The sequence below is a fragment of the Furipterus horrens genome, unplaced genomic scaffold (genome assembly GCF_987537825.1).
Source record: "Furipterus horrens unplaced genomic scaffold, mFurHor1.1.pri manual_scaffold_12, whole genome shotgun sequence".
NCBI classification, from domain to species: domain Eukaryota; kingdom Metazoa; phylum Chordata; class Mammalia; order Chiroptera; family Furipteridae; genus Furipterus; species Furipterus horrens.
The window spans coordinates 5,445,236-5,469,059 of record NW_028327182.1 but is presented as its reverse complement, the minus strand read 5'-3'; the positions used below and the strand labels follow the sequence as shown (position 1 = coordinate 5,469,059).

The window sequence follows — 23,824 nt, the reverse complement described above, 5'->3', positions numbered from 1 at the left end:
TGGCTTAGAAAGACTTGGGAAGTACTGGGTAGGAGAACAGATTCTCTGTAAAATACTAGATACTTCAGTCATTTTGAACCCTTTAGCTTTTATACACAAAGGATCTTAAACATTACTAAGCATTGGACATTGGGGTATGTCAGACCTGAGTTACCTTCCCACACACTTTCAAAATCATTGTGGTCCGAAAGTCTTAAAGAACTACGCTAGGCATGTTTAAGTGTTTCTAGCTGAATTTCTACCTGCTCAGACTGATTCCCTGTCAGCCTCCCGGTCCTCTTGCATAATTCAGGCCAAGCTGCGTTGGAATTTCAAGTGTCTTCTTCGCTGCTCTCTGGTTCATGTCTGGACTCTACTTCCTTCCCCCTCCTCTTCCGACCGGAGGTTTGTTCAGAAGGAAGCTTGGAAATACACTTAAAGGAAAATGGATGTCTCATTTCCAAGTGGAAAAAAACAAATGCAGGGTATCTGAAGTATCTGCCTTCCTTTCTGTGTTATTTCTTTCTTACTGCGGCTCTGCTTTCAGAATGAGCCCCAGAGCCTCCGGGCTGCTGACACTGGGGATGCAGCCCAATCACCAGTTACAGTAAAGCCATACGGCTGCCAAAGGCTCGAGAGAAGGGGGCCAGGGATCAGAAAGATTCTGCGTTCTTCTTCTCTGTCAAAGGAAAATACAAGTTGGGACCAAAGCACCCTTCAGGGAAAGGAACGGTCTGTGAATTCAGGCGGGGAGAGAGAAACCTTCTGACCCACGTGATGAACACCGTTTTCTTGGCTTTTGTTCAAAACTCGGCATGCCACCTCCTTGGCCCCGAGTCCCACTGTTCACAACCCTGCGATTCGTTTTGACCCCCCAGGGACCAGCCTTGCCACCCTCACAGCCCGAAGTCGCAGGCCAACCAAAGGTTTGTCAAAGTCATAAAAACGACTAAGAATTGAGAAAGTCTGAGATTTTATCTTCAGTCCTGGCCGGAGAAAAAGGGATTGCTTTGGGTATTTTTTTCCCCATTAGTCCAGGGGTTCAAGGAACTGGCTTTAAAAAAAAAAAAAAAAAAAAAAAACTGCTTAAAAAGAGATGAAGGCAGGTTATTCGTCACATTGCAGGTGAGGACTCTTGGGACCCCCTCTCAGAGAGCACTGGCTCCGTGCCTTCTGGCCAAGCGGGCAGCTTCATGGGGAGGCTGGCCCGGGATGGCACTTCACAGAGCAGTGGGTTTGTGTGTGTTGTCATTCCAGGCCTCTTTCCGTCCTGCTCGCGAACATAGTCACTCTTCACTGCGTCAGCCTGTGCCCTGAGCATGTCTTTGTTGCTGACCCGACCCAGAATATCACTTGGGTTTCCTGCCACTGTCCTGGTAGGTCCGGTCGGGCTCACAGGCCCAGGATCCAGCGCACAGAGGGGGCCTTTATGAATGCAAATAAAGGCGTTTATTTAGCCTGTGAGGGGTTTCTGAGACCTCATGCATGTGAGCTTTGAGGGTCTCGAGCTGGGCTCCCGGGCCAAATTCCCCAAACCAAGCAGCCTGCGTCAGCTCTGGGTGCTCTTGTTCAGACTCTGTTAGCTTCCTGAGGGGGCTCAGGGGACTCTAAAAGTGCTCACGGTGCTTAATGGCACTGAATGCCACTGGGAATTTGTTCAGTGGATGGTAGATGATTCCAGCTGCCGCCTTGGAAACCTCTTATTACGCCCCATTGGACACGGGTTTGTTCCGAGTAGCGTCTCTTAGCTCCCTGACTTCCTTTTATGTATTTGTGTATTGCCTCCCTCCCCCACTAGATTATAAGTTGTAGGAAGACAGAGATGCTGTCATTCATCACTGTATCCTTCAGTGCCCAGAACATATTAGGGTCACAATTCCTTGATTAAATAAACAACTGAACCTGAATTAATTCAAGAACAAGGTATCTAAGCTGGTTATATCCTGAGCTTGGCGAGGCCTTCCCTTTGGAATGAGAGATTGGACGCTTCATTAGATACACCTGCCGCTGGGAGGGAGGTGCTTTTGGGGACACACCTCCTTGGAGACAGGCCATTCTGGCGGGCACCAGACAGTTGAAGGTAGTGTTGTAGGCAAGGCTGTTGTGAAGCCCTCGGGTGCAGAGAATGACAGGGAGGGGTCCCGGTGCAGGCAGCACTGGGATTGTCCAGCCTCAGGATGGCAACAGGCAGAAGGACCTTCATCTCCCTCCTTCACTGGCCTCAAGCTTAGGAGGCCCGTGCAGGCCAGGGGTTACCGGGAACTGCCCAGGCGGAATGTTAGTCCATTCACAGTAGAAGCTTCCACCGACGTGGCCTGGATCAGCTACCTCAGGTTCTGAGCCCAACGGAGCAGCCTGAGGTTCCGGTCAGGAAACCAACAGGATGAGCAGAAGGAGGACAGACTTGAGAGGCAAGAAAGTTCCTCGTGAGAAGGGAGACCCCGAATGGCCTTTGACAATTCGGATAGCATTTTAGCTGCAAAATGGGAGAACACCTTTATCATAGAGTTGTTTTAAAGATTAAATGAGATACTATATGTAAAGCTTTTAAGACAGTGTCTTGCAGATAATAAGAGCTTAATACATGGTTATTATTGTCTAAACTACTTCCCGTTAAACTTAAGAGACAAAAAGAAAGAAAAGGAAAGGAAAGGGTATATAGCAGAGGTGAAATGTTACAGATACTCAGGTGGAGAGTACCCTTGGTGCACTGGGGCAGGCCTTAGAGTTGTTCCGTTTTGCATTGTGAAAGGAAAAATCTAGTTGTCCACAATACCATGGGAAAGACTCTCTCTTGTCCTCTCAGGAAGCACGAGCTAATTTGAAAGCTTTTAAAACACAGTGTGGACAGTTTCCGTCCTCTAACCCGCCCAGAGGAGGCCTGTCCGCGGCCGGGCCCGTCTGGGGTCTGAGTCTCGTCCTCACGGAACAGGTGCTGCACGGGGGCCTTCGGGACACATGTAACAGATATGATAAAGGCAGAGTCTGTCCCGCTGTCGCTGCGTGTCTGCTGCTCCAGGGAGGCAGAGAGGCTTTTCCTGACAATTAATTATTCACATTTTCTCTCCTCCTCAAATACGTGCCTTTCTATCCAACTCCCCGGAGGCAGATTTTCGCTGGGGCGCGTGTAACCCTAGCCCCGATGATGGCTCGGCGCTGCGCTCCACGGCTCTGAGCCCGTCTGTTTGGGACTTCCGTGCAGCGGCCACGTGCTGGCCGTGGCCAGGGCAGCTGATGCCGCCACTCCTTCTCCCTCCTGTTTCCGGGGCAGGAGTTGGGCCACCGGCATCTCCGCGGTTCTCGCCCAGGCCAGCTGGTGCCTGGGCGGGCACTTGGGCCTTTCAGCCCCGTCCCCTGCTCCGAGGCTGGGCACCTTGCCCTTCTGCCAAGCTGCGCACATTAGCTCAGCCGTGCGGGCTCGGCGTGGCCTTTGTTACTGCCCTCTGGGAAACCTCTGTGCAGCCGATGGCGGGGCCTGGTGCTGAGCACCCCGGCAGCTCTGTCTGGGAGACTCAGAGGCTACCTTACACCCAGGCTGCTCCCCCCACCCCCCTGCAGGCTTTTCCTGTAGCAGGCTACCCCCACCGACGGTGCTGGCCTGTCTAGTGTCCCTGGAGGGCCGTGCTCAGATGTAAAGACCTGGGCGTGTTCCATCGGGGACACAGTTTCTGGGTTACTCTTCCTCAGAAACCCAGGGCCAGGAGAAGGACGTGTAAACGGGTGCCCAAGACACGAAGCTATTGGCTGGCAGTTGAGAAGCCAGCCTGTTAGGAGGAGGCAGGAGAGCTGCAGAGAGAGGTGAGGCGGTAGCAGTGTGGGCAGAGAAGGCTGGAGAGTGACAGCTGCTCGTCCTGCTCTGAGACCCATAGAGGAGGGAGCATGAGTAGGCTGTTCTGCGAGCTATTGGGCGCTGCCCACAAAGGCAGACGCTGGGCGACCGGGGCAGGTCACTTCACCTCTCTGCGCCTCGATTTCCTGCTCTCTGAAATGGAGGCAATAATAGCACCGCCCACCCCACCCCCCAAGGTTGCTTAAGGGTTCAATGGGTTCATGCACATGGAACACCAAGAAGGAGCCACAGAGAACGGCATACAAGTGTTAGCCTACAGTGTCACCACAGGTACATGGCCACGTGCGCACCCTGAAGGCAGGCCAGGACCTTAACAGGATGGCCCGCCGGCTCTGGCAGTTTCTTCTCCCCAACACTCTTTCTGCAAAGAGTGTTCGCCCCCCGCCCCTTCCACCCCCCAACAGAAATCATCTGTGATTTTCTCTAAGTTTTATCCTCAAATTGTTCAAGGCCCTTCTGCCCCTTTTCATCGCTCATGAGCACCTGTGAATGTTTGGCAAAGTCACACGTCTCCACTGGTGGGAGACCACGGCACTGTGAAAAAGCGAAGTACGCATTTTAGGTGATTACGTCATCTTCTCCTGCCTTTACTGGAGTTCCTGCCTGAAGGAAAATTCTAGTGGTTGGCATTTCACTACTTTTGTTTCTACGGCATTTCTGCTGATAGTGATGCTAACAATGTTCAGCGAACCAGAAAGGAGCCAGGTGAGCAGAACGAGCAAGCAAAGAAAAGGAACAGGATAATCCATGAATTGGGATTGTTTTTTAAACCATTGTGATGGATTTTCTCTGATCCCAATGAATATGGGGGCTCACATTTAACATCATTAAAATATCCATACTACCCAAAGCAATCTACAGATTCAGTGCAATTCCTATAAAGATGCCAATGGCATATTTCACAGAACTAGAACAAATATTCCAAAAATAGATATGGAACCATGTAAGACCCTGAATAGTAATAGCAATCTTGAGAAAGAAGAGCAGAGTTGGAGGAATTATGCTGCCTGATATCAAACTATATGACAAGGCTACATAGTAATCAAAACAGCATGATACTGGCATAAAAACAGGCATACGGATCAATGAAACAGAACAGAGAGCCCAGAAATAAACCCACCCCTTTAGAGTCAATTAATACTTGACAAAGGAGGCAAAAACATTCAATGGGCTAAAGACAGTCTATTCAATTAATGGTCTTGGGAAATTGGACGGATATGTGTGAAAAAATGAAACTAGGCCACCTTCTTACGCCACACACAAGAATAAACTCCGAATGGATTAAAGACTTAATTGTTAGACTCAAAACCATAAAAATCCTAGAGAAAAACATAAGACAGTAAGATCTCGTTCCTCATAGCAACATATTTTCTGATCTATCTCTTCAGACAAGGAAAACAAAGGAAAAAATAAACAAATGGGACTACGGTGAACTAAAAAGTTCTAGCACAACAAAGGAAACCCTCAACAAAATGATAAGACATCCCACTGAATCAGAGAATATATTCACTGTTATACCTTACAAGGGTTAATCTCCAAGATTTATAAAGAAATTTTAAAACTCAGCACCAAAATAAGCAAACAATTCAATTAAGAAATGGGCAAAAGACCTGAGTGGGCACCTCTCCAAAGAGGACACACAGATGGCCAATAGACATATGAAAAGATGCTCAATGTCACTAGTCATCAGAGAAATGAAAATAGTAACCAGTGAGACATTACCTCACACCTGTCAGGATGGCTAACATCAGTAAAACAACAAACAAGCGCTGACAAGGATGTGGAGAAAGGGGGAACCATTTGTACTTTTGGTGGGAATGCAGACTGGTGCCGCCACTGGGGAAAGCAGTATGGAAGTACCTGAAAAAATTAAAATTGGAATTGCCTGAAGACCCAGTGATTTCACTTCTGGGAATTTATCTGAAAACCCCAAAACACTAGTTCAAAAGAATATTTGCACCCCTGTGTTCATGGAAGCCTTATTTACAATATTGAAGATTTGGAAGCAGCCCAAGTGTCCATCAGTAGATGAGTGGATAAACAGCTATAGTTCATTTATACAATGGAATACTACTCAGCCATTAAAAAAAATTTACCCTTTGTGACAGCAGGGATGGACCTGGAGAACATTATGCTGAGTGAAATAAGCGGGTCAGAGAAAGACAAGCACCATATGGTTTCACTCGTATGTGGAATCTAATGAACAAACTGAGTTAACAAGCAAAATAGAGACAGAGAAATAAATAGAGAGCAGTGGGAGAAATTTGGGGGTATGGGGACTTGAGGGACGGAGCAGAGAAAAAGAGCTCATTGACCCGGACAACAGTGTGGTGGTTGCATGGGGGGAGGGGGAGGTGGCAGAGGGGGATGGGGATATAAATGGTAATGGGAAAAATAAAATAAAATAAATTTTTCAATATTATAAACTGAAAAAGAAAAGTATGTCATGCAAGTTATATAAAAAAAACAGCTGATTTGAAAATTATCTCATATTATTAAAGGAGGGTGTTGAAATATAATTTTAGAGTCTTATAAATGATTTTTATACCATGATTTCATAAAATATTGGCCTTGACCATAGTTCAGTAAGAGTATAACTGTGTGTATTCCCAGCATTTGCTGCCTAGTAGATGCTCAATAAATGTGCATCTGAGCAAAACATTATTTTGTATACTTATGTAATTTTTGTGGAGTTTAGCAGAGCACACCAAAACTTCATCACACTTCTATCTCATCCATGAGATGAAAATAAAATTAAATAAATCAAATTTCTTGATTGCCCTTGGATGAGCCATAAAGCTTACATAAATGCAAATAGAGTCCATCTTTGAAAAGAACACGACCTCTGTCAGGTTATTTGATAAAATATGCTGAATGTTTGTGAATTATAAATGTGCTCATGTGGCCAGCAAACTGTTTACCCCATTGAAAAGTGTTGCCAAGTTGAATGGTCAACTTCACACTTGGAGTTGGAAGCTTCCAAATGATCTGCCAGAGGACAGAAGGACAGTAACGGACCCATTTAGGATGTGTGGGCTTCTGGGTGGATGTGGCTAGAGGAGAGACACCCAAAAGACAGCATCACACAGGCAGCAGCGGTCCCACCTTGAGCCCCACCACCCCTAGCCATAGCCCCAGGAAGCTCCAACAGCAAGAATTCTGGGCTTGTCCCGGGATTGTTCTTGCCTGTGTTGCCAGCAACCAGGCAGTCATGACCAGGCCACGCCAACACCAGGACGCTGTTGGCAGGACGCCTCAACAGCTGGGGCTTGATCTGTCCATCAGGGTGTGTGCCTAGCACAGCACCAGGCTGGCATAGGGCATGAAGAAAGGATTCCATAAATATTTGTTAAACGAATGAAAAAATAAACCAATGAAATAATAAGCCAACCAAAGGAAGACAGGCATAACAGGGAACATTTGTAGGATAAGGCACTGCAAATACTTCAGGAAATACTGAATGGTGCGCACTTAATGCTACAGCCTTGTCTGCTGGCCCCGTCACCCCTTCCAGATCGCTGGAGACCTGGCTTCCTGCTGCCTAGTAGAAAGTACAGGCAGCATGATGGCACCCATGAAGTGCAGCAGCCAAGGTTCCCCACCGCGCCCGCTGGGAGCCGTCCTTAGCGATGGCTCACCGGCGTATGGCTGCCGGGGTCCTGCCACAGTAGTTCTTGCCCATAAACTTGGGATCAAAAAATCAATGATCGTGGAGTTCAGTTCGGATAGCATTTAGCTTCTCTTCCTGCTGATGCTTTGCATGTCATCCCGGGACCCCCGGACGACACAGGCACCATTTGGGGACTCCCCTGTTTCTCTCTGTGCTCGCAGGTGAGCGCTCCGTGGAGGAGGCGCAGGACCCCTTCCTGGTCAGCATCCACATCATCGCGGACCCCGGGCAGTCGCAGCCCCTGCAGGAGGCCATCGACAAGGTCCTGGCCTGGGTGCACCCGGACCTGCCGCTGTTCCGGGTGTCGGAGCGCAGGGCGGCGCGGCGGCGCAGGAGGGCCCCGCGGGGGACGCAGCCCGCGCTGGCCGTGCTCCTGTTCCTGCAGGAGGACTTCGGCGACGAGCACATCCTGCAGCTGCACCGCACGCTGCGCCGGCCGCCCTGGCGCCACCACCACACGGAGCGCGTGCCCGGCCGGCTCCTGCCCTACCTGCCCGGCAGCCAGGACTTCTTCTCGCTGGCCCCCGGCACGCCGCTGTGGGCCGTGCGCCCCGTGCACTACGGCCGCGAGATCGTGCGCTTCACCGTCTACTGCCGCCACGAGCGCTACGCCGACAGCCTCAAGTTCTACGAGCTGATCCTCAGGCGCAGCCCCAGCCAGAGCAAGAAGGACTTCTGCATCTTCCCCATCTTCTCCAGCCTGGACGTGGACATCCAGTTCTCCCTCAAGAGGCTGCCCTGCGACCAGACCCCGGCCCCCACCGACGCGTCGGTGCTGGAGTTCCGCGTCAAGGACCTGGGCGAGCTCGTGCCTCTCCTCCCCAACCCCTGCAGCCCCATCAGTGAGGGGCGCTGGCAGACGGAGGACCACGACGGGAACAGGATCCTTCTGCAGGTACCCGGGGCGGGGGGACCCCTCCGTGTCCCCTCCCTGTCTGTTTGGGGGGAGCCCCTCCGTGTCTGTCTCCCTGTCTGTTTGGGGGGAGCTCCTCTGTGTCTGTCTCCCTGTCTGTTTGGGGGGAGCCCCTCCGTGTCTGTCTCCCTGTTTGGGGGGAGCCCCTCCGTGTCTGTCTCCCTGTCTGTTTGGGGGTTCCCTAGAGGAAGCCCCTCTGTGTCTGTCTCCCTGTTTGGGGGGAACAGAGAAAAAGTGCCGGAACCCCTAGTGAGTACCTGTTACCAAGCCATGAGTTAAGAAAAAGGAGGGATCTGTGGCCTCAGACTGTGAGTCAAGGTTTCCAGACGAAACCTAAACAGGAGGGCGCTTTCCATGGGTTTCTGTCACTTGACTTTCGTGGCCACGTGCCTCAGGCAAGCCCCTGCCTCCTCCTGCCCTGCTCTCTGCCCACCTGGGTTTGAGCACCCCTAAATGCTGGTGGCTCCCAGAGGTCACTGAGGAGCTTATATCCCAGGAAACCTGCTGTGAAAGATTCCTGAATCTCCTTCTCACTTAGGGAGTTTCACCAACCTGTTCTTCCCTCCCACAAAGGAACTTCAGGAAAACCCATCTATGAAAACTGTAAAATATTTACCATTCAACAGAGAAGACACCTGTTTTCCCTTTCACTCTGGTGCTACCCTTCCGCTGCTGGGCAGGAGGCTGTTAAAATTCAGCAATCACTTGAAAAATTACTTTCTCATGAACATGTGAAGGAGTGGGTGGTGCCTTTGGACCTTCTGGTTTCGTTAAGCTTGGGGTAGGGGACATGAGCAGGTTTTAAGGAATGGGATGCAGTAGACTGTCCTGTTTCTTCCTTGGTTGATGCCTTTGCTCAGTTCCTGAACTCTTTGCTTCTCCCGTCCTTCCAGAAGTTGTCCGGCACTCTTTGAAGATCAGTAATCATACCCGAGAATCCAAAATTCTGCATATTTACTTAAGAACGTCCTGACCTGGCCCTACCTGGTAGATGCTTTCCAAACCTAGGCTGAGTTAATATGTAAATCCATTCCGGGAATATGGGAGTTTGTTTTTCTGAATAACCTAAGTTTTCACTTTTGGCTACCTGAAAGGAGAAAGCCAGTAGCAAATTAGGGGCCGTTGTCTTGGAAGGTGATGGTTGTAGTTACTTGAATCACAGGTAAAGGTTCAGTGTTTGTTGGTTTGGGCATTAAACATCAGAACCGTAATCCACATATCACAAAATAAAGGGGGAACTTGGCACACATCAGGTAACTGGTTAAAACTACAGCCAGGACACATTGCTCAAGTCAGAAGTCACCCTGAGATATTTACTATTTTAGGAACTAGATAATTTTCAGGTTTCCCTTTGAATTGTACAGATAAGTAAATAATATTGCTTTATTATTCCATGGAGTGAATAATAAAAGCTAGCATTTGCTCTGCATTTGAAAATGGCCAATTCTTTATGCAAAATAAGATGCAGTTAAATAAGTAAAAGTTAATGGAAGGTTTTGTTTTTACTGAAAAAGCCAAAATGGATGTGATTGTTTCTGAAGGGACTTCTTCCTTTCTGTAGCAATTAGAATACTTTTTTCTCTTCATCCCTATAATAACGTGAGTGAAAGAACCAAGTGTGAAAGCCTGGCCAGGCTCTGCTCAGAGGAACCATTGAAGGAATATTTCAAAGGGGATTCATGTTTCAATGGTTATAAAGTCTGTTCAGGTGCAGGCTTTTGAAGTGATAGCATCAAAGCATGAAAATAAAGGCCTCAGGAATGCAGGCCTTTATTCAAAATAGTGGTATGTTTAATGTGGGCAGAAATGACTAGTAGCCCCTCATAAATTTTGATGATGGCCATTTGAACAGGTTACTGTTTTTCCATCACTACAGAAAGCAACCTTCCACTCTAGCATGATATATATATACACCCACCTATCTCTTTCAGTTACTTTTTGTTTATTTTTTATATATTTCTATATATACTGATTTTTTAGAGAGAGAAAGAGAGAAACACCTATTTGTTTTTCCACTAATTTATTCATTCATCAGTTGATTCCTGCATGTGCCCTGACTAAGAATCCAACCTGCAACCTTGGTGTACCAGGACGATGCTCTAACCAACTAAGCTACCTGGCCAGGGCTTTAAATTACATTTGAAAGTAAAAATGTATGTTTCAGTCTTTAGCAAAATTAAGATATTTAGGTCATGGAGGGTGTGAACTTGAGAGAACTCGTTTTTATCCACATTTTCTTTAGGAGCATATATTTCTCAAGTTTCATTTTCAACTATAATTTTTAATATATGCTTTTATTCAATTGGGTAGTTTTTAATTACTTTCTTAAATATTCATTGTATTTTATATTCCCATCCTGCTTCTTGATTTAACATCCCATATTTCAGCAAGATCCTGCTCCCACTTAATTCCTCTGGAAGAGAAAAACTGAGAGGTTTTGTTCTGGGGGCTACTCACCCTCTTATAAGAATCTGGAAGTGTTTTTTACTAAGGTCTGATAAGATGGAAAGAAAGCCTTCCTCCTCCTGAAACTCTTCTCTCCTTCCTTCTTGGCATCGCTGTGTTCAGGGTAAAGGCAGGAGGTGGGCAGGGAGCAGGAGAGTTGCTCGGATCAGAAGTTGCCTGAGACCCCTCTGAAAAAGGCATCTTAGAGACGTGCATTAATGCCCCATGGTACTAAACTACAGTTTTCCGGAACCGATGTCTGTGTTCGTGAATCCACACCTGGAACTAAACTAACTAACATTGTGCTTTGAACATAATAGGTTCTCTTTATATGTTTTTCTTTACTTTCCATTGATGTAAAGTATATCCTACAAAAGTACGCACATCATAAATATACAGCGCTGTGAATTTTCACCGATCAAACGTTTTTGTGTGTGAGCGGAGCCCAGATGAAGGAACAGAACAGAGACAGAGAGAAGGCCCTGCTCCTTCATTGAACATATAAATTACTTTCCATTGCATTGAAGGGGGGGAGGAGAAGTTCCTAGTAAAAAAAAAAAAGTGGGGAATGTGGGTATTTATATTTTACTTGTCAGGTGATCTCACATTTTTCAAACAAGACTTAAGATGCCTGGCAAAGATATAAACCACATATAAACCACACAAGAAGTTTAGTGAAAATCATTAGTACCTAAAGAATTTGAACTAGAGGAAAACAGTGATAGGAAAGATAGACCAAGAGCGAGATGCAAAATGCACGTCATTTTCTACGTGCCGTCTAAGGCTGAGCTGTAAGTTGGTAGTCACTAGCCACATGTTGCCACTTAAATTTAAAATTAAATTAATTAAAGTTGAATAAAATTTAAAATTTACTAGACACATTTCAAGGGCCCCGTAGTCGCGTGCAGTCGTGGCCACCCTCTCAGCACAAACACAGAAGATCTCCATCATCCAAGGAAGGTCCCTTGGGCAATGGGGATCCAGGAAGTGGCCGCAGCCTTGACTTTGAGTTTTTTAGCAATGAAAGCAAGATGGAAAATCCTCAGGAATACGATTTCAAGTCCATGAGGTAAAAATAAGCCATGCCTTAACTGCGCCAGTGTTCCTGGTTCTGGGTGCATCCGTGTTCTAGCACATTCTCATGGACACAGTGGTGTCGCAGCCAGCCGGCGCCTGTGACAGCTATGACAGACCTCCTTCCCAGATGGTGCCCGCCAGGCGTGCCACGGGCCAGCCAGGTGTCGGTGTGCAAAAGCCACTGTCCTGAGGGAGGCTGGGCCAAACAAGGTGGTCCTGCCTGCAGCTCCCGGGCTTGGCTCAATCCCAAGGGAGGGATGACCTCTCCCAAACGGTTTCTCTCAGCCAGGCTTTCGGTAGACAGTAAATGACAGTGAGCTCAGCTTTCTTATTCCCAGCCGAGGACCTGGGTGGACCTGCTCCATGGAGCTGCTAAAGAATGGAGTCATATTTCCTGCAACTCAGCCTTGCTGGGTTCTCTACGAACACCTTCTTCGTCCCGAGGAGCCCGACGAGGACACAGGCCTGAACCGAAGGCCACACTCCCCCTTCGGAGACTTGCCGTGGGAGGGTCGCAAGGCAGCTCCATGTTTAATTTTTTGAGGTTTCTCCACACTGCTGTCCACAGTGGCAGCCCCAGTGTGCATTCCCACCAGCAGTGCATGAGGGTTCCCTTCTCTCCGCATCCTCGCCAGCGCTTGTTGGTTATTGATTTATTGATGACGGCCATTCTGACAGGTGATATCGCGTTGTGGTTTAAATTTGCATCTCTCTGATGATTAGCGACATTGAGCATCTTTTCATACGTCTGTTGGCCCCCTGTATGTCATCCTTGGAGAAGTGTCTCTTCGGATCCTTTGCGCATTTTTTAAATTGGATTGTTTGGTGCTTCTGCACACCCTCAGATTTGGGTCAGGTGACTGCCGCCCCCAGTGTTACCAACAGCAAATAATATGTGCATCGGCCTCACGAGCCCTCGCTGGTTCTGCTGCCCTCGGTCCTTTTCCCAGGAACCCAGTATTCCTCTGCCGGTGCTTCTCACATGTCAGCAGGCCTACACGCTGCAGGTTCCCTGACGCACCTTCAGGGACTGACCCAGGGAGTCCAGGCCAGACCTGAGACCCTGCAGGGTAGCCAGCTCCCAGCGGCTGCCACCTGCAGCACCCACTCCGCACGTTCCCCAGGTACAGGACGTGCTGGGGCAGCACTACCCAGTCGTGGTGAAACCGGAAAAGCCAGCATTTGGGCTGCCTGTCACCGCCAGACCCAATTAGCAGAGACAGGGCTTGAGTATTTCTGGGCGCTTTATTCAGACAGTCGGCCGTCTGAGAAGACAGTGGGGTTGGTACCCTAACAGGCTGTCTTCCATTTCCTTTCGTGCAGGTCTTTTTATCAGGAGGAAAACCATGCAGATAAGGGGTTTGGAATTCAGGAAAGAGGTTAATCAGATAAAAGCTGCAGTCCGGCAATTTCCCTACTAGCTCCTTTCATCTGCTGACCGGTGATTCTTTTTTTTTTTTTTTAACCGGTGATTCTTTATCTGTGTCCTGTGTCCTGTGTCCTGGGCGGTAGATGTCTCTCCCTGGAACACAAGGGCTCAGATACCATCTTGATTGTTTGCAGTCCTCCAGGGGCACAAAGGTCACATTGCTTGTGACCTCCTGGGGTCAGGGCGGGCCGTTCTTCCAGTCCCTGAAACCATAGCTCTGTACATGCATTAACTACAAAGCTAATTAACTATTACTGAAAACTAAACTTTCTCACCTCTTGAGTTCCCCTAACAGTGGCTTCGTGTTTTATTACCAATGTATTCTAGCTGTACTTCATTGGAGGCTCAGGGCAGAACATCAAGAGGACAAGTCACACTAGGGTGGCGATCATTTTTATATAAAAATGGGGAAACCAGGAGACTGCAGCAGAAACTTTCTGGAAGCCAGCAGATCCTATAGATCTAGACCAAGTCCTATTTGTCTGGTGACCAAACACCACTTGAGTCAGGGTGCCCTAACCTTCAAACACCAGACCGAAGAAAGCCAACTTTAATTTCCAGTGAATTTGCTTCCCATGTTAATATTTTTATTAGAAAGAAATAAAACCAAACTACCCCCGAAATTTTAGAAATTAGAACTTCTGAAGAAAAAATCACTCTACTACTACGACCATAACAGAAGGTGTCAGGGCCTTTCCTTCCAGGGTTTTTGTCATTTAAGATGTCAATTTTCTTTTCATTTTTTTCCACTTTTTCTAATTCATTTAGCCCCAAAAATGTACAAAAGGAAACGTTTGCTAAATGGGCTTCGGACCTTTGGGTTAGCTTTCTCTTTCCCAGCACTAGCCTTTCCCCTTCCAAATGGAAGGTCAAATGGTAACTTTGACTTCAAGGAGCTTCCACCTGACCTGTGACTTCATGCTGAGAAACTGAGGTCCAGGATCCCCTAGAACACTATTTAAAGGGACTCTGTCTCCCTCTGCATACTCAGATACAGCTTTGTCACCCAGAAAGTCTAGGTTCCCCGAGTTTGGGCTTCTGTCCCCTCAAAAAAATCTCATTCTTCCCAAGGCAGTCTGGAAGGGCACACGCGTGGCAATCCAGTTAATATGTCCTGGTGCCGCTGTCACTGGGCCGACTCACGGCAGGCTCTCGGTAAACACCTGCTCGTAAAACACAGGGCCCCACCTTGCAGGCACCAGCCGGCCTCAGCGTTTAGAGCCATGCCCCAGGTGTGGGGGAGAGGGGAGGGCCCCCAGGCCCTCTGTAGTGGCTGCTGCAGTCAGTGGTCACCTGCAAGTCTTCAGGCCCAGGGCAGGAGCCCTCGCCTTGCCCTCTGGGAGCCCTCTGGCTGTGCCCCTCCCTCTGCTGTGTGGGCCCAGGGATGTGGAAGGCACGAAGGGCCTCAGCCGAGGAGAGGGGCGGGCAGCAGTGGGAGGCAGAGTCTGGACAAACCCCAGGCCTGTCGCACAGGGCGCTCTGCCCACTTGCTGCTGAAAGCTGTTGGCTTGCGTGTGCCATGCCACCCCGGCTCCTAGGAGACCCAGCGGGACTCCACCCACTGGCAGATCTGGCAGAGACTGCTTTCTCTGCGCGCCCTCTCCAGCCGAGGAAGGAAATGGCTGCATTGGCTGGTCCTGCTCCAAGCAGAAAGGACCCAAATGGTTTCCAAACCCTTTGCCTGCATCCCTGCCCCCTTGGGCCTCCCTGCAGCACTGAAGAAGGGCACTTGCCCTGCTAAATACGACAGCCCGTGTAGCCCCTGGCAGAAGTGACCATGACTAACACCTCCATGGTGTCTCACAAAGGGGCTCTCCTGTGGCCAAGGACACTTCCCTAAATGGCCTTCAGGCTCAGTGACTTGTAAGTAGGGGATCCTGCTTAAAACAGACATTCTGCCTGAGCATGCCAGTATCTCTAATCTGCTTAGGGAAGGAAGCAGGCCCACAGCACCGCTCACGCTTACTTCCTGAGAATGTTATGCGGCGCTACTCAGTTTTATTTCTTATTTCTTCGGCACTTTTTGATTTGGCATTTTTAACTTATCTACTGCCTTACTTGCAACAATATTTTAAGTAAATGTATATTTCAGGATAATTGTCCTGATTAAGAGACCAGGAAGCATGTAGAGAAGGGTGGAGAGAAAGGAGTTGGGGATGAAGTGTTGAGCCTCCTGGAGGCCAAAGCAGAAAAGGAAACTCAGTGTTCGTTGTTTGAGTGGGAAAAAAAATCCAGGTGTGAAAACCCAAACATCTCTGAGGGGGTCAGTGGTAATGGATCAAAACAATACAATACATAGAATAAACAAATAAAATAAAATAAATTTTTTAAAATTTTTAAATAAAACAAAATAGAATTTGTTGTGTTTTAGAGAATTTGGTCTATTAAAACAAGAGCTCAACCTGAGCTTCCAATTTAAAGTGTAGTTTAGAGCTGATTGATATTTGCAGCATTAAGCTGAGGAATAGAAGGGTAAATTTTTTAGTAAATTTTTAACATTGAAACATTTAAGAGGATTCAATATTTGCCATGTTTAATTGATGTCTAATTGATTAGATTTATAAACGTTATTTAAGTACATAAAAGGTTTTGTTTATTAATCAGACCACTGAATGAACTTAAAAAAGAAAATCAATATATTAAATATCTAAATGCAGTTTCAGATGTTAAAGGAAATAGGTAAGCTGAAAGAGCCCTTTTAAAAATGTGTTAATTACTAACATTTTGCTAGATTAGTTGGTGGAGTAATGAGATTTGAGAGCTGAACTTAGTAAATTTAAGAAAAACTAGGCTTGACATTGGTAACTTTCATTAGTTGGATATTAATTTTTCGAAAGTAGCTTTTGGATATTGTTCTGTGCACAAAAGCAGATCAGAAAACCTACATTGGTACACCAGAATTTTAACTGAGTAACTACTGGACAGTTCATTTAATCCCATCCAAAACTAGTCCAAGTATAAATCAGATCTGGTCCTCAAGACAAGTGGCATGTCCAAGGACCCGGCTACAGAACTTGGCAAGGCCAGGACCAGGGAGACAGTTCTGGGGGCCCACTTTCCTTGATGGCGTTCCAAGAGAGGTCTTCTTTACTCAGGGCTCAGCCAGGTCCCCTGGAAATGGGGACCTGCTCCATCCCGTCAACGGTCTTTGGCACCTCCAGACTGAACCCAACCTGAGTCAGTGACCCACTCGCCCACACCATGCCCATATTGGTCCTTCTGCCCTAAAGCCACAGCCAGTTAGAGTGGTTGATAATTCTTCAGGCACATGGCCAACTGACCACATGTCAGGGCATTGCCACATCAGAAAAGGCAACTCTGAAATGGCTCATCCTTTACAACGTGGACATTGCATCCAACCTTATCGTCAGTGAAAATGCTTATTTAATTGACATAATCATTGCACATCTGTCAAGTTGTTCCATCTTTAGGTCCTTCTCTTTCTGCATCCACATCTTGAATAGTAAGCACTTCAAAGACAGGATTTTTTTTTTAATTTAATATTTTTACTTTCTTTTCAACCACCCAAGACAGCTCACACACAGTTCTAACCAGGAGAGCACCTAAGGACGAAAGGGGTAGTGATAGTGAGTTCTTGGCATATTCTTGGCATACCTCTTATTAACCCACAAAACTTTGAGGTGCTGCCCTAAATTCTCTGCTAAGTGGAGGCATTGTTATGACAAGAATAATCTCAACAGTTAGCATTTTTCCCCAGTGAGGCCGATTTATAGAGAAGATTAGATGCATCTTTGCTCTTTAGAATCTACAATGACAATGACGTCCGTGTGTTCTGAGGAAGGAGGGCTGGATGGAGATTTTGTTCAGCCTGGGTCTTTGTTCTGCGGGGCAGTTAGCTGATCTCTTCTGATGTAGGCAGCCTTGTTCCTGGCACCAGCATTACAAATATATTCAATAGTTCTCTGTTTTAAATGAGTTAGCAGACAATATTGTAAGAGGAAACTTATGTAGGCCATAGCAGTGGTTATAACTGATGAGAATTCAAGGCTGAAAAGCAAGCTTTATTATTAAAAGAGATTTGCAGATAAAAAAGTAAAAGATTATTAAGAGGGGAATGTGGCAGTGGAAATGCATTCTTCAGAATTTCCATTATCCATATCATTTTCCAGACAAAGGTTAATTGAGAGTGTAAATTCAGCATACTTTGGCCAGAGTAATTGTGCAAAACAAGGGGGGAAAGTGAATGCTAATCTAATTAACACCGTGGGAGGTCAGAGTCAGACAAAGAGAAAATAATTTTCCTGTGTGCTAGCTCTGCCCTTCCCCGTAGTTTTCTCAGTGAACAAGCACAATTTTCTTGAGTCGGTTTCACAGTTTTTTCAGAATCACAGATACTTGGATCTAAATGGTTGCATGAGTTTACATCACAGAGAGTAAGACATTTTTTATTATATTTTTTCTTTCTCTTCCTCTTGGCCTAAATTTTATTTTATTTTTTTTATTGTATTTTTTTCCACTGCCATTTAGCCCCCTTATAATTTTCTCCCTACCCCCCTGTAGTCACCACTCTGTTGTCTATATCAGTGGATTCTTTCTCTCTTCTTCTTTTTTTTTTTTTTTGCTCAATCCCTCAACCCCTAACCCCCACCCGCACCAGAGCTGTCACCCTACTATCTGTGAGTCTGTCTCTATTTTGCTTGTTAATTCAAAGTTTATTAGATTCCACACATGAGTGAAATCATATAGTCCTTGTCTGTCTCTGACTGGCTTATTTCACTTAGCACAGTGCTCTCCAGGAGCGTCCATGCTGTCGCAAAGGGTAACATTTTTTTTTTCTTTTTTTCTTCTTATGGCCAAGTAGTACTCACTCCACTGTATAAATGAACTATAACTGTTTTATCCACTCATCTACTGATGGACACTTCAGTTGCTTCTGAATCTTGGCGATTGTAAATAAGGCTGCAGTGAACATAGGGGTGCATGTGTTCTTTCTGATTGGTGTTCCAGGATGCCTAGGATATATTCCCAGAAGTGGGATCGCTGGGTCAAATGGCAGATCCATTTTTAATTTTTTGAGGTAACTCCATACTGCTTTCCACCGTGGCTGCACCAATCTGAAGCATATGTAGTCGTGGAAAGATATATTATCTAGTCATTCAGAATATCATTTTTAGTAACCGTAAAAATAGCTCCATGCCGCAGGCATAAGAGGAGGTCTGCAACAGCTCTGCCTGCTCTGCCTGCCCATTAACATCACCTGGGAAGCTTTTCCGCTAATGCCTGGGACTTACCCAGAAATTATTCCAGTTGCTCTGGAGTGGGCTATTTTTTTAAAGCTTCCAAGTAGACTTTTATATGCAGCCAGGATTATAAAATACTGGCCTACTTAATACAGTATTGCATATTAAAGTTGATAAGCAGATTAAAAATTCTCATAAGAAAGTATTTTAACTATGTATGGTGAGGGGTTAACTAGACTTATTGTGATGATCATTTCACAATGTATATAAATATCAAATTGTGTTGTACACCTGACGCTGATAAAATGTTATATGTCTACTACAATGTAATTAAATAGTTTTAAATTAAAATCTTTAGAAATATTTTTAAAGACAATGTAGGCTGTGCCCACAGGTGGTACTCTTTGCAGGTATATGAAAACCACCCAGAAGACGGGGAAAGGACACCCAGAATGTGATGTTGGTCTGGTAAACAGAAACCTGATTTCTCATGTGAGCCCACTGCCAAGGGTCCTCGAGGCTGCCCCATACTTTAGTCCCTGGGCGAAAAGGCCCAGTGCTGGCTCTTTGCACAGCAGACGATGCCACACTTGTTCCCAACGAGGACAGAAAAGAGGAAATGACCTTCCTCAAAAAGAGGAGGCATGAAGGTGAGCGAGAATGCCCTGACTGTGCATGGCTGTGAGACCCCATGAATGACACGTGGTGCCCGCCAACGGTACTGGGACAGGGCAGTCACCTTCACTAGGGAGTCTATCCATGGACCAGGGAATGAGCCTGCTGATACCCAGGTCCTTGAAAAAAATGCTTCGGCTCAGACCTCTTAACTTCCTCAGCTGCAATCAGCCTACGCTTGAAGTTGTATGAGAAATCCATGGGTCTCTTCCTGCATTTAAGGGTTCTTTGGGGGCAAGGGGGGCAGTTCAGGGCCATAACCAGGTCTCCCTGGCTGGCTGCCTTCAGCAGATTTATGTATGCAATGCTACCTGTTCTTTAGAAAAAGCTCCATAAATAGCAAAGATGGGGACTGAATTCTGCTGAGTCAGCTCGCCTGCACTGCTTCAAGGAGAAAGAGAGGAAGCCACCCCCCGGGTGCCTTGCTGCTGTCACGTGGCGCAGCTCCGGAGGGCGGCCCCTGACGTCCAGAAGCCAGGGGAGCAGGAACGCTCCTGGGAGGCGGGCAGAGGGTGTTGGTTCACGCGGGGAAACGTCTGCCGGGGAAGTTTCCTGAGACGTTTACCGTCGTTCATTCTCAGCATCTAGTTAGTGTTTCTGGGCAAGTCAGACACGCAGACGGAGAGGCTGGGCACAGCCACCCCCGGGGGGCGACACAGGAAGAAGCTCCAAGCCTTTGCACCTGCCAGTTGTCCTTCTATCTCGGGGCGGCCCTGGAGAGCGCCGCCAGGCCCCGCACAAGCTTTCTCTCCCCTTCCCCATTCCGCCTCGCTCCTCTGCAAAGTCAGCCGCCCCCTCCTTTGTGCCCCAACGTGCGCGCGCGTCTATTGCTGCTCCTGGGACCATCACGGCTCCCCTTCCCGCACTTCAGCGTTGCGGGGTGAGTGGGGGCGGGGCTGAGACCACCCCTTATGGAAAACTATCTGTGCCTCGCCCTCCGGACCTTTTCCACGTTAAAGAGCACACAGAAAACGATAACGGTAATATTTCCGTGGGGCAAGAGGCTGCTAGTTCAAAAGATTAATATCGCGGCACATCTTTAATAACCCATTCAAAGCTTAAACACACCGGTTTGAGAAACTCTGCGTAAAAGACCCCCGGTTAATGTTGGCTGAAAGAATGAGTCAGTCTGTTTATAGGATTAAGAGATACCTGGAATTAGGCAAATAAAGATCTTAGAAATCAATGACCCCGTAGAAGAAACACCAGACTGCAGAGGGCCTGGGCAGAAGGGTAAGAGGTATTCAGATTTCTTAAGCACTGAACTCCCTTCCCAACTTGACCTTTCACCCCTGCTTTCCTGCCAATGGACTCTCTAATCAAGCCACACGGCTCGCTGCCCCCTACGAGTCCCTTGTTCACCGCTCCGCCTCTGTGTTGGCCTCTCCATCCAGCCATGCCATTGCCAGGAGGACAGCTGCCCATCTCGAAGGCTCCCCAAGAGAGCCACCTCCCCTGAAGTCTCCTCTCTGCTCCCGCTGGGTGCGTGTGGCCTCTCCCTCTTAGCCCTATTATTGTGCCTTTTGCCACGTTCCCTTGTCTGAGTTACTTCTTTTTCTCTTCTATCCTTTCAATGAAATGTAAGTTTCATGTGGTCAGAGGCAGCGTCCTCTTCATTGTGGTTTCCCCTCCTTTCCCTGTCATAGGTGCTCAACAAATGTGTATTACATTGAACTAAATTTCCCACGTGGCTGTGGGAAAGCTGGGTTTCTGCTGAACCCGGAGGCAGGGGTGCATGTTATCTCAGCCCGCTGGGTGCCAGGAAATATTCCTCATGGTAAACCGCAGTCAGAGCGCTTTTCCTGTATCCAGGCTTCATAAATCAGACCGGCGGTCCTGTACAAAAGAGAGCCAGACCTACTATCCCCAAATCTATGATTTAATTGAAACTCTACATTGTAAGGTTGTAAGCCCGGAGGCTTGGGCTTCGAGCCGGACCAGAGGAAGGGTCTGAGAGAACAGACCCAGGTGCCCCAGAGGTCCCCACTTTCATACAACAGAAAGAGGCCCCTGCTGAGCTGCAGGGAGGGTGGGGAGAAGAGGACAGGGGTGAAGCATTAAAGGTGCAACTGCTGGTCTGTGCCCTCCGGGGCACCCAAAGTATCAGTCTGCAGTCACAGCTTCCGTGCGTGTGACATCCCTGCAAGGCTTTCTAATAGCCAGTCAGTAAATGCTGGTCTCCTGACGGCCCCTCACTTGTTGAGGATTTGCCCCCTACTCCGAGCTGCGGGCCAGCGCTAGGGCGCATCCTGGTGCTGACACATGTCCCGGAGTCACGTGCAACGTCCGTCTGATCTGAGACTGTGCATCTCCCAGTCCCCTTGCTTCCATCCGCTCCTCAGTAACATTCCCAAATGGTGGGGCTGTGGTTGGAGGGCAAGAACCTCCAAGCATCTTCTTTTTTTCTCTTGTTTGCATTTAAAGATAATTCTAACCTCCTCTCAGCCAGGTCCTCCTTCTTGTGGCTCCTCTGTTGAGCCTGTGCACTTGAAGTGTTATTCACTGTGGTGACAAGGGACCACAGCTGCCCCTAGGTCTGACCGCTATGACCCCAGGCTCTGCAGCCCCCATCTTTGCTTTAGAGTTTGGAGAGGGAAATGTATTGCAACGTTCAACGTGGCGGGATGTTTGCAAGCTCCCAGGTGACCAGCGCGATATGCCCTCTTCCCCCTACAGGCACACAGGGTGCACAGGAAGGGCCCCAAGCCCAGCGGAGGCCACCACCTCTCTGAGCGGAAGCCTCGCTGCGCGCCCTCCGCGCGCTCCAGCACACCGAGCCATGCCCCTGGCAGCGGGCGGCAGCCCCAACGGGACAGTCCCCACCTGGGGCCCAGCCAGCCAGTCCTGCCTGCTGCGCACCGGCAGGAGTTTGCCAGAAGAGCCAGCAGCATCCCCAGCAAGTCCTTGTTTCAGAGAAGCAAGTCCTTGTTTTGTTTGCCGAAAGAGGAGCCCTCCCCGGCCTGCTCGGAGGTACCGCGGTGTTTGTCAAACACAGGTACCCCGGGGCCCTGGGCCTCAGCGTGGAGACCTGGCCACCGCCTCTCCATTGATGACTTAGAGGGGTCCCAGGAGACAGACGTGGACACCGGCCTGCGGCTCTCTTCCTCGGACCTGTCTGTGGTCTCTGCGTACTCGGCACCCAGTGGGCTCTGCAGCACCGTGGAAACAACCCTCCCCTCCGAGAGATGCGGCAGCCACTGCTCCCAGCACACAGGGGCCAGAGGGGGACCGCTACCCACTGGGAGTGGGGTGACCACGGAGACCGCCTGGGCTTCCCTCCCTCTGTTCACCCAAGGGCCTTCCAGCTCCGCGGCCACAGCGGTTGGTGCTCCCCCAGCTTCTGGGGCCTCCTCACTCACAGGGTGGCCCTCCAAGCTCCCTGGCGATGCTCCCAACAGCGAGCGGACTGGCAGGGGCACCGTCCCAGCCCCAGCGCTGGCTGGGCCCGGGGACAGTGACACAGAGGAATTCTATATCTGAACACCCTCTAGTCTGGCTTTTTTTAGACATAAAGCTCAGTCTCCCCAGGTCCGTCTGGAACCTGATTATCTGCTTCCTGGGATCGTTAGCATATCTGCTGTGCTCCCTATTCGGGGGATCTGGTGGGAAAATGCTGGCATTTTTATGCAAATAAGTTCTCAAACTGAAGTCGTAAAATATATTTTTAGAACTAAAATATATTTTAGTTCCATGTGAGAGATGGTTTAGTGCGTTTAGACAATTCAAATGCCTCATACCATTATTTGCAATGAAAAGAAAACCTAGGAAGCCAGAACTGGTTTGGCAATTTTTCCTGCTGTGAAGGAAGCACAGTTAAAGCCAAAATGTTGAATGTGGGAAAGGTGCTGAGTGACTTGTATGAGAAACTCATGCACGGTCACATAATGTGCAACACACGGTTTTCCAGACAGGTTCACGTTACCAGGAACCCTAAGAAATTCCAAGTACTGCGTGTAGTGAAAAAAGCCAGCTTGCTAAAGACAGCTGTAAACATAAATCAGACTACAGTCGTACCTCACCGGGATGCCTTGCAACCCCTGAAAATCTGGGTTTACCCCAAAGTTGGCTAATGTACTTCATAAGGATTTAGCATGAGTAGCACTTCTGGTGCATTTAAAATATGTTTTGAGCTCCAAACACTAGATTTGCATTCACCTTTTAACAAACACATTCACCGAAACACGTGAGGGGCTACAGAAGCCCACGCCCCCACCTGGCTGTATTGGGTCACGGAGGAGGAATCGTTCACTGACGTTCCAGAATGACCCAGGATTTAGATATAGTGGGTAGGTAGCCCTAGGATTCTTCCATTTTACAAACTGCAAGCTAAGGGCTGTGTATTTATCTATATAAATGACGGCCATATTTTATCCCGCTTTCTCCAGTAAATAAGCCCTGCCACTTTGTTTTTTTCACTTTTTAAAAAATACGTAACAGGTTAACCAGCATTCTGGCCGCACACATTCATAAGCGCCCCCTACTCTGCGGGTGGGAAGCTGTGCACGAGATGCTCCCTGGAGCAAACCCCCTAGAGGCGCCTTCATTGAAGCTGAAGCTTCCCCTGACCTTGGCCTTTCCTGCTTGT

The 23,824-nt window shown here is 48.1% G+C and overlaps 1 protein-coding gene across 1 annotated transcript in view; it reads left to right on the top strand.

The window, feature by feature from the left end:
* FAM124A (family with sequence similarity 124 member A) overlaps positions 1 to 23,593 on the top strand; it is a 39,586-nt gene extending 15,993 nt beyond the window's left edge. The window contains exons 3-4 of the mRNA XM_090258120.1: positions 7,661 to 8,394; positions 21,916 to 23,593. Coding sequence (XP_090114246.1) covers positions 7,661 to 8,394; positions 21,916 to 22,719 — 1,538 coding nt within the window. The 3' untranslated portion in view covers positions 22,720 to 23,593. The remainder of the gene's footprint in view (positions 1 to 7,660; positions 8,395 to 21,915) is intronic.
* The last annotated feature ends 231 nt before the right edge of the window (positions 23,594 to 23,824 follow it).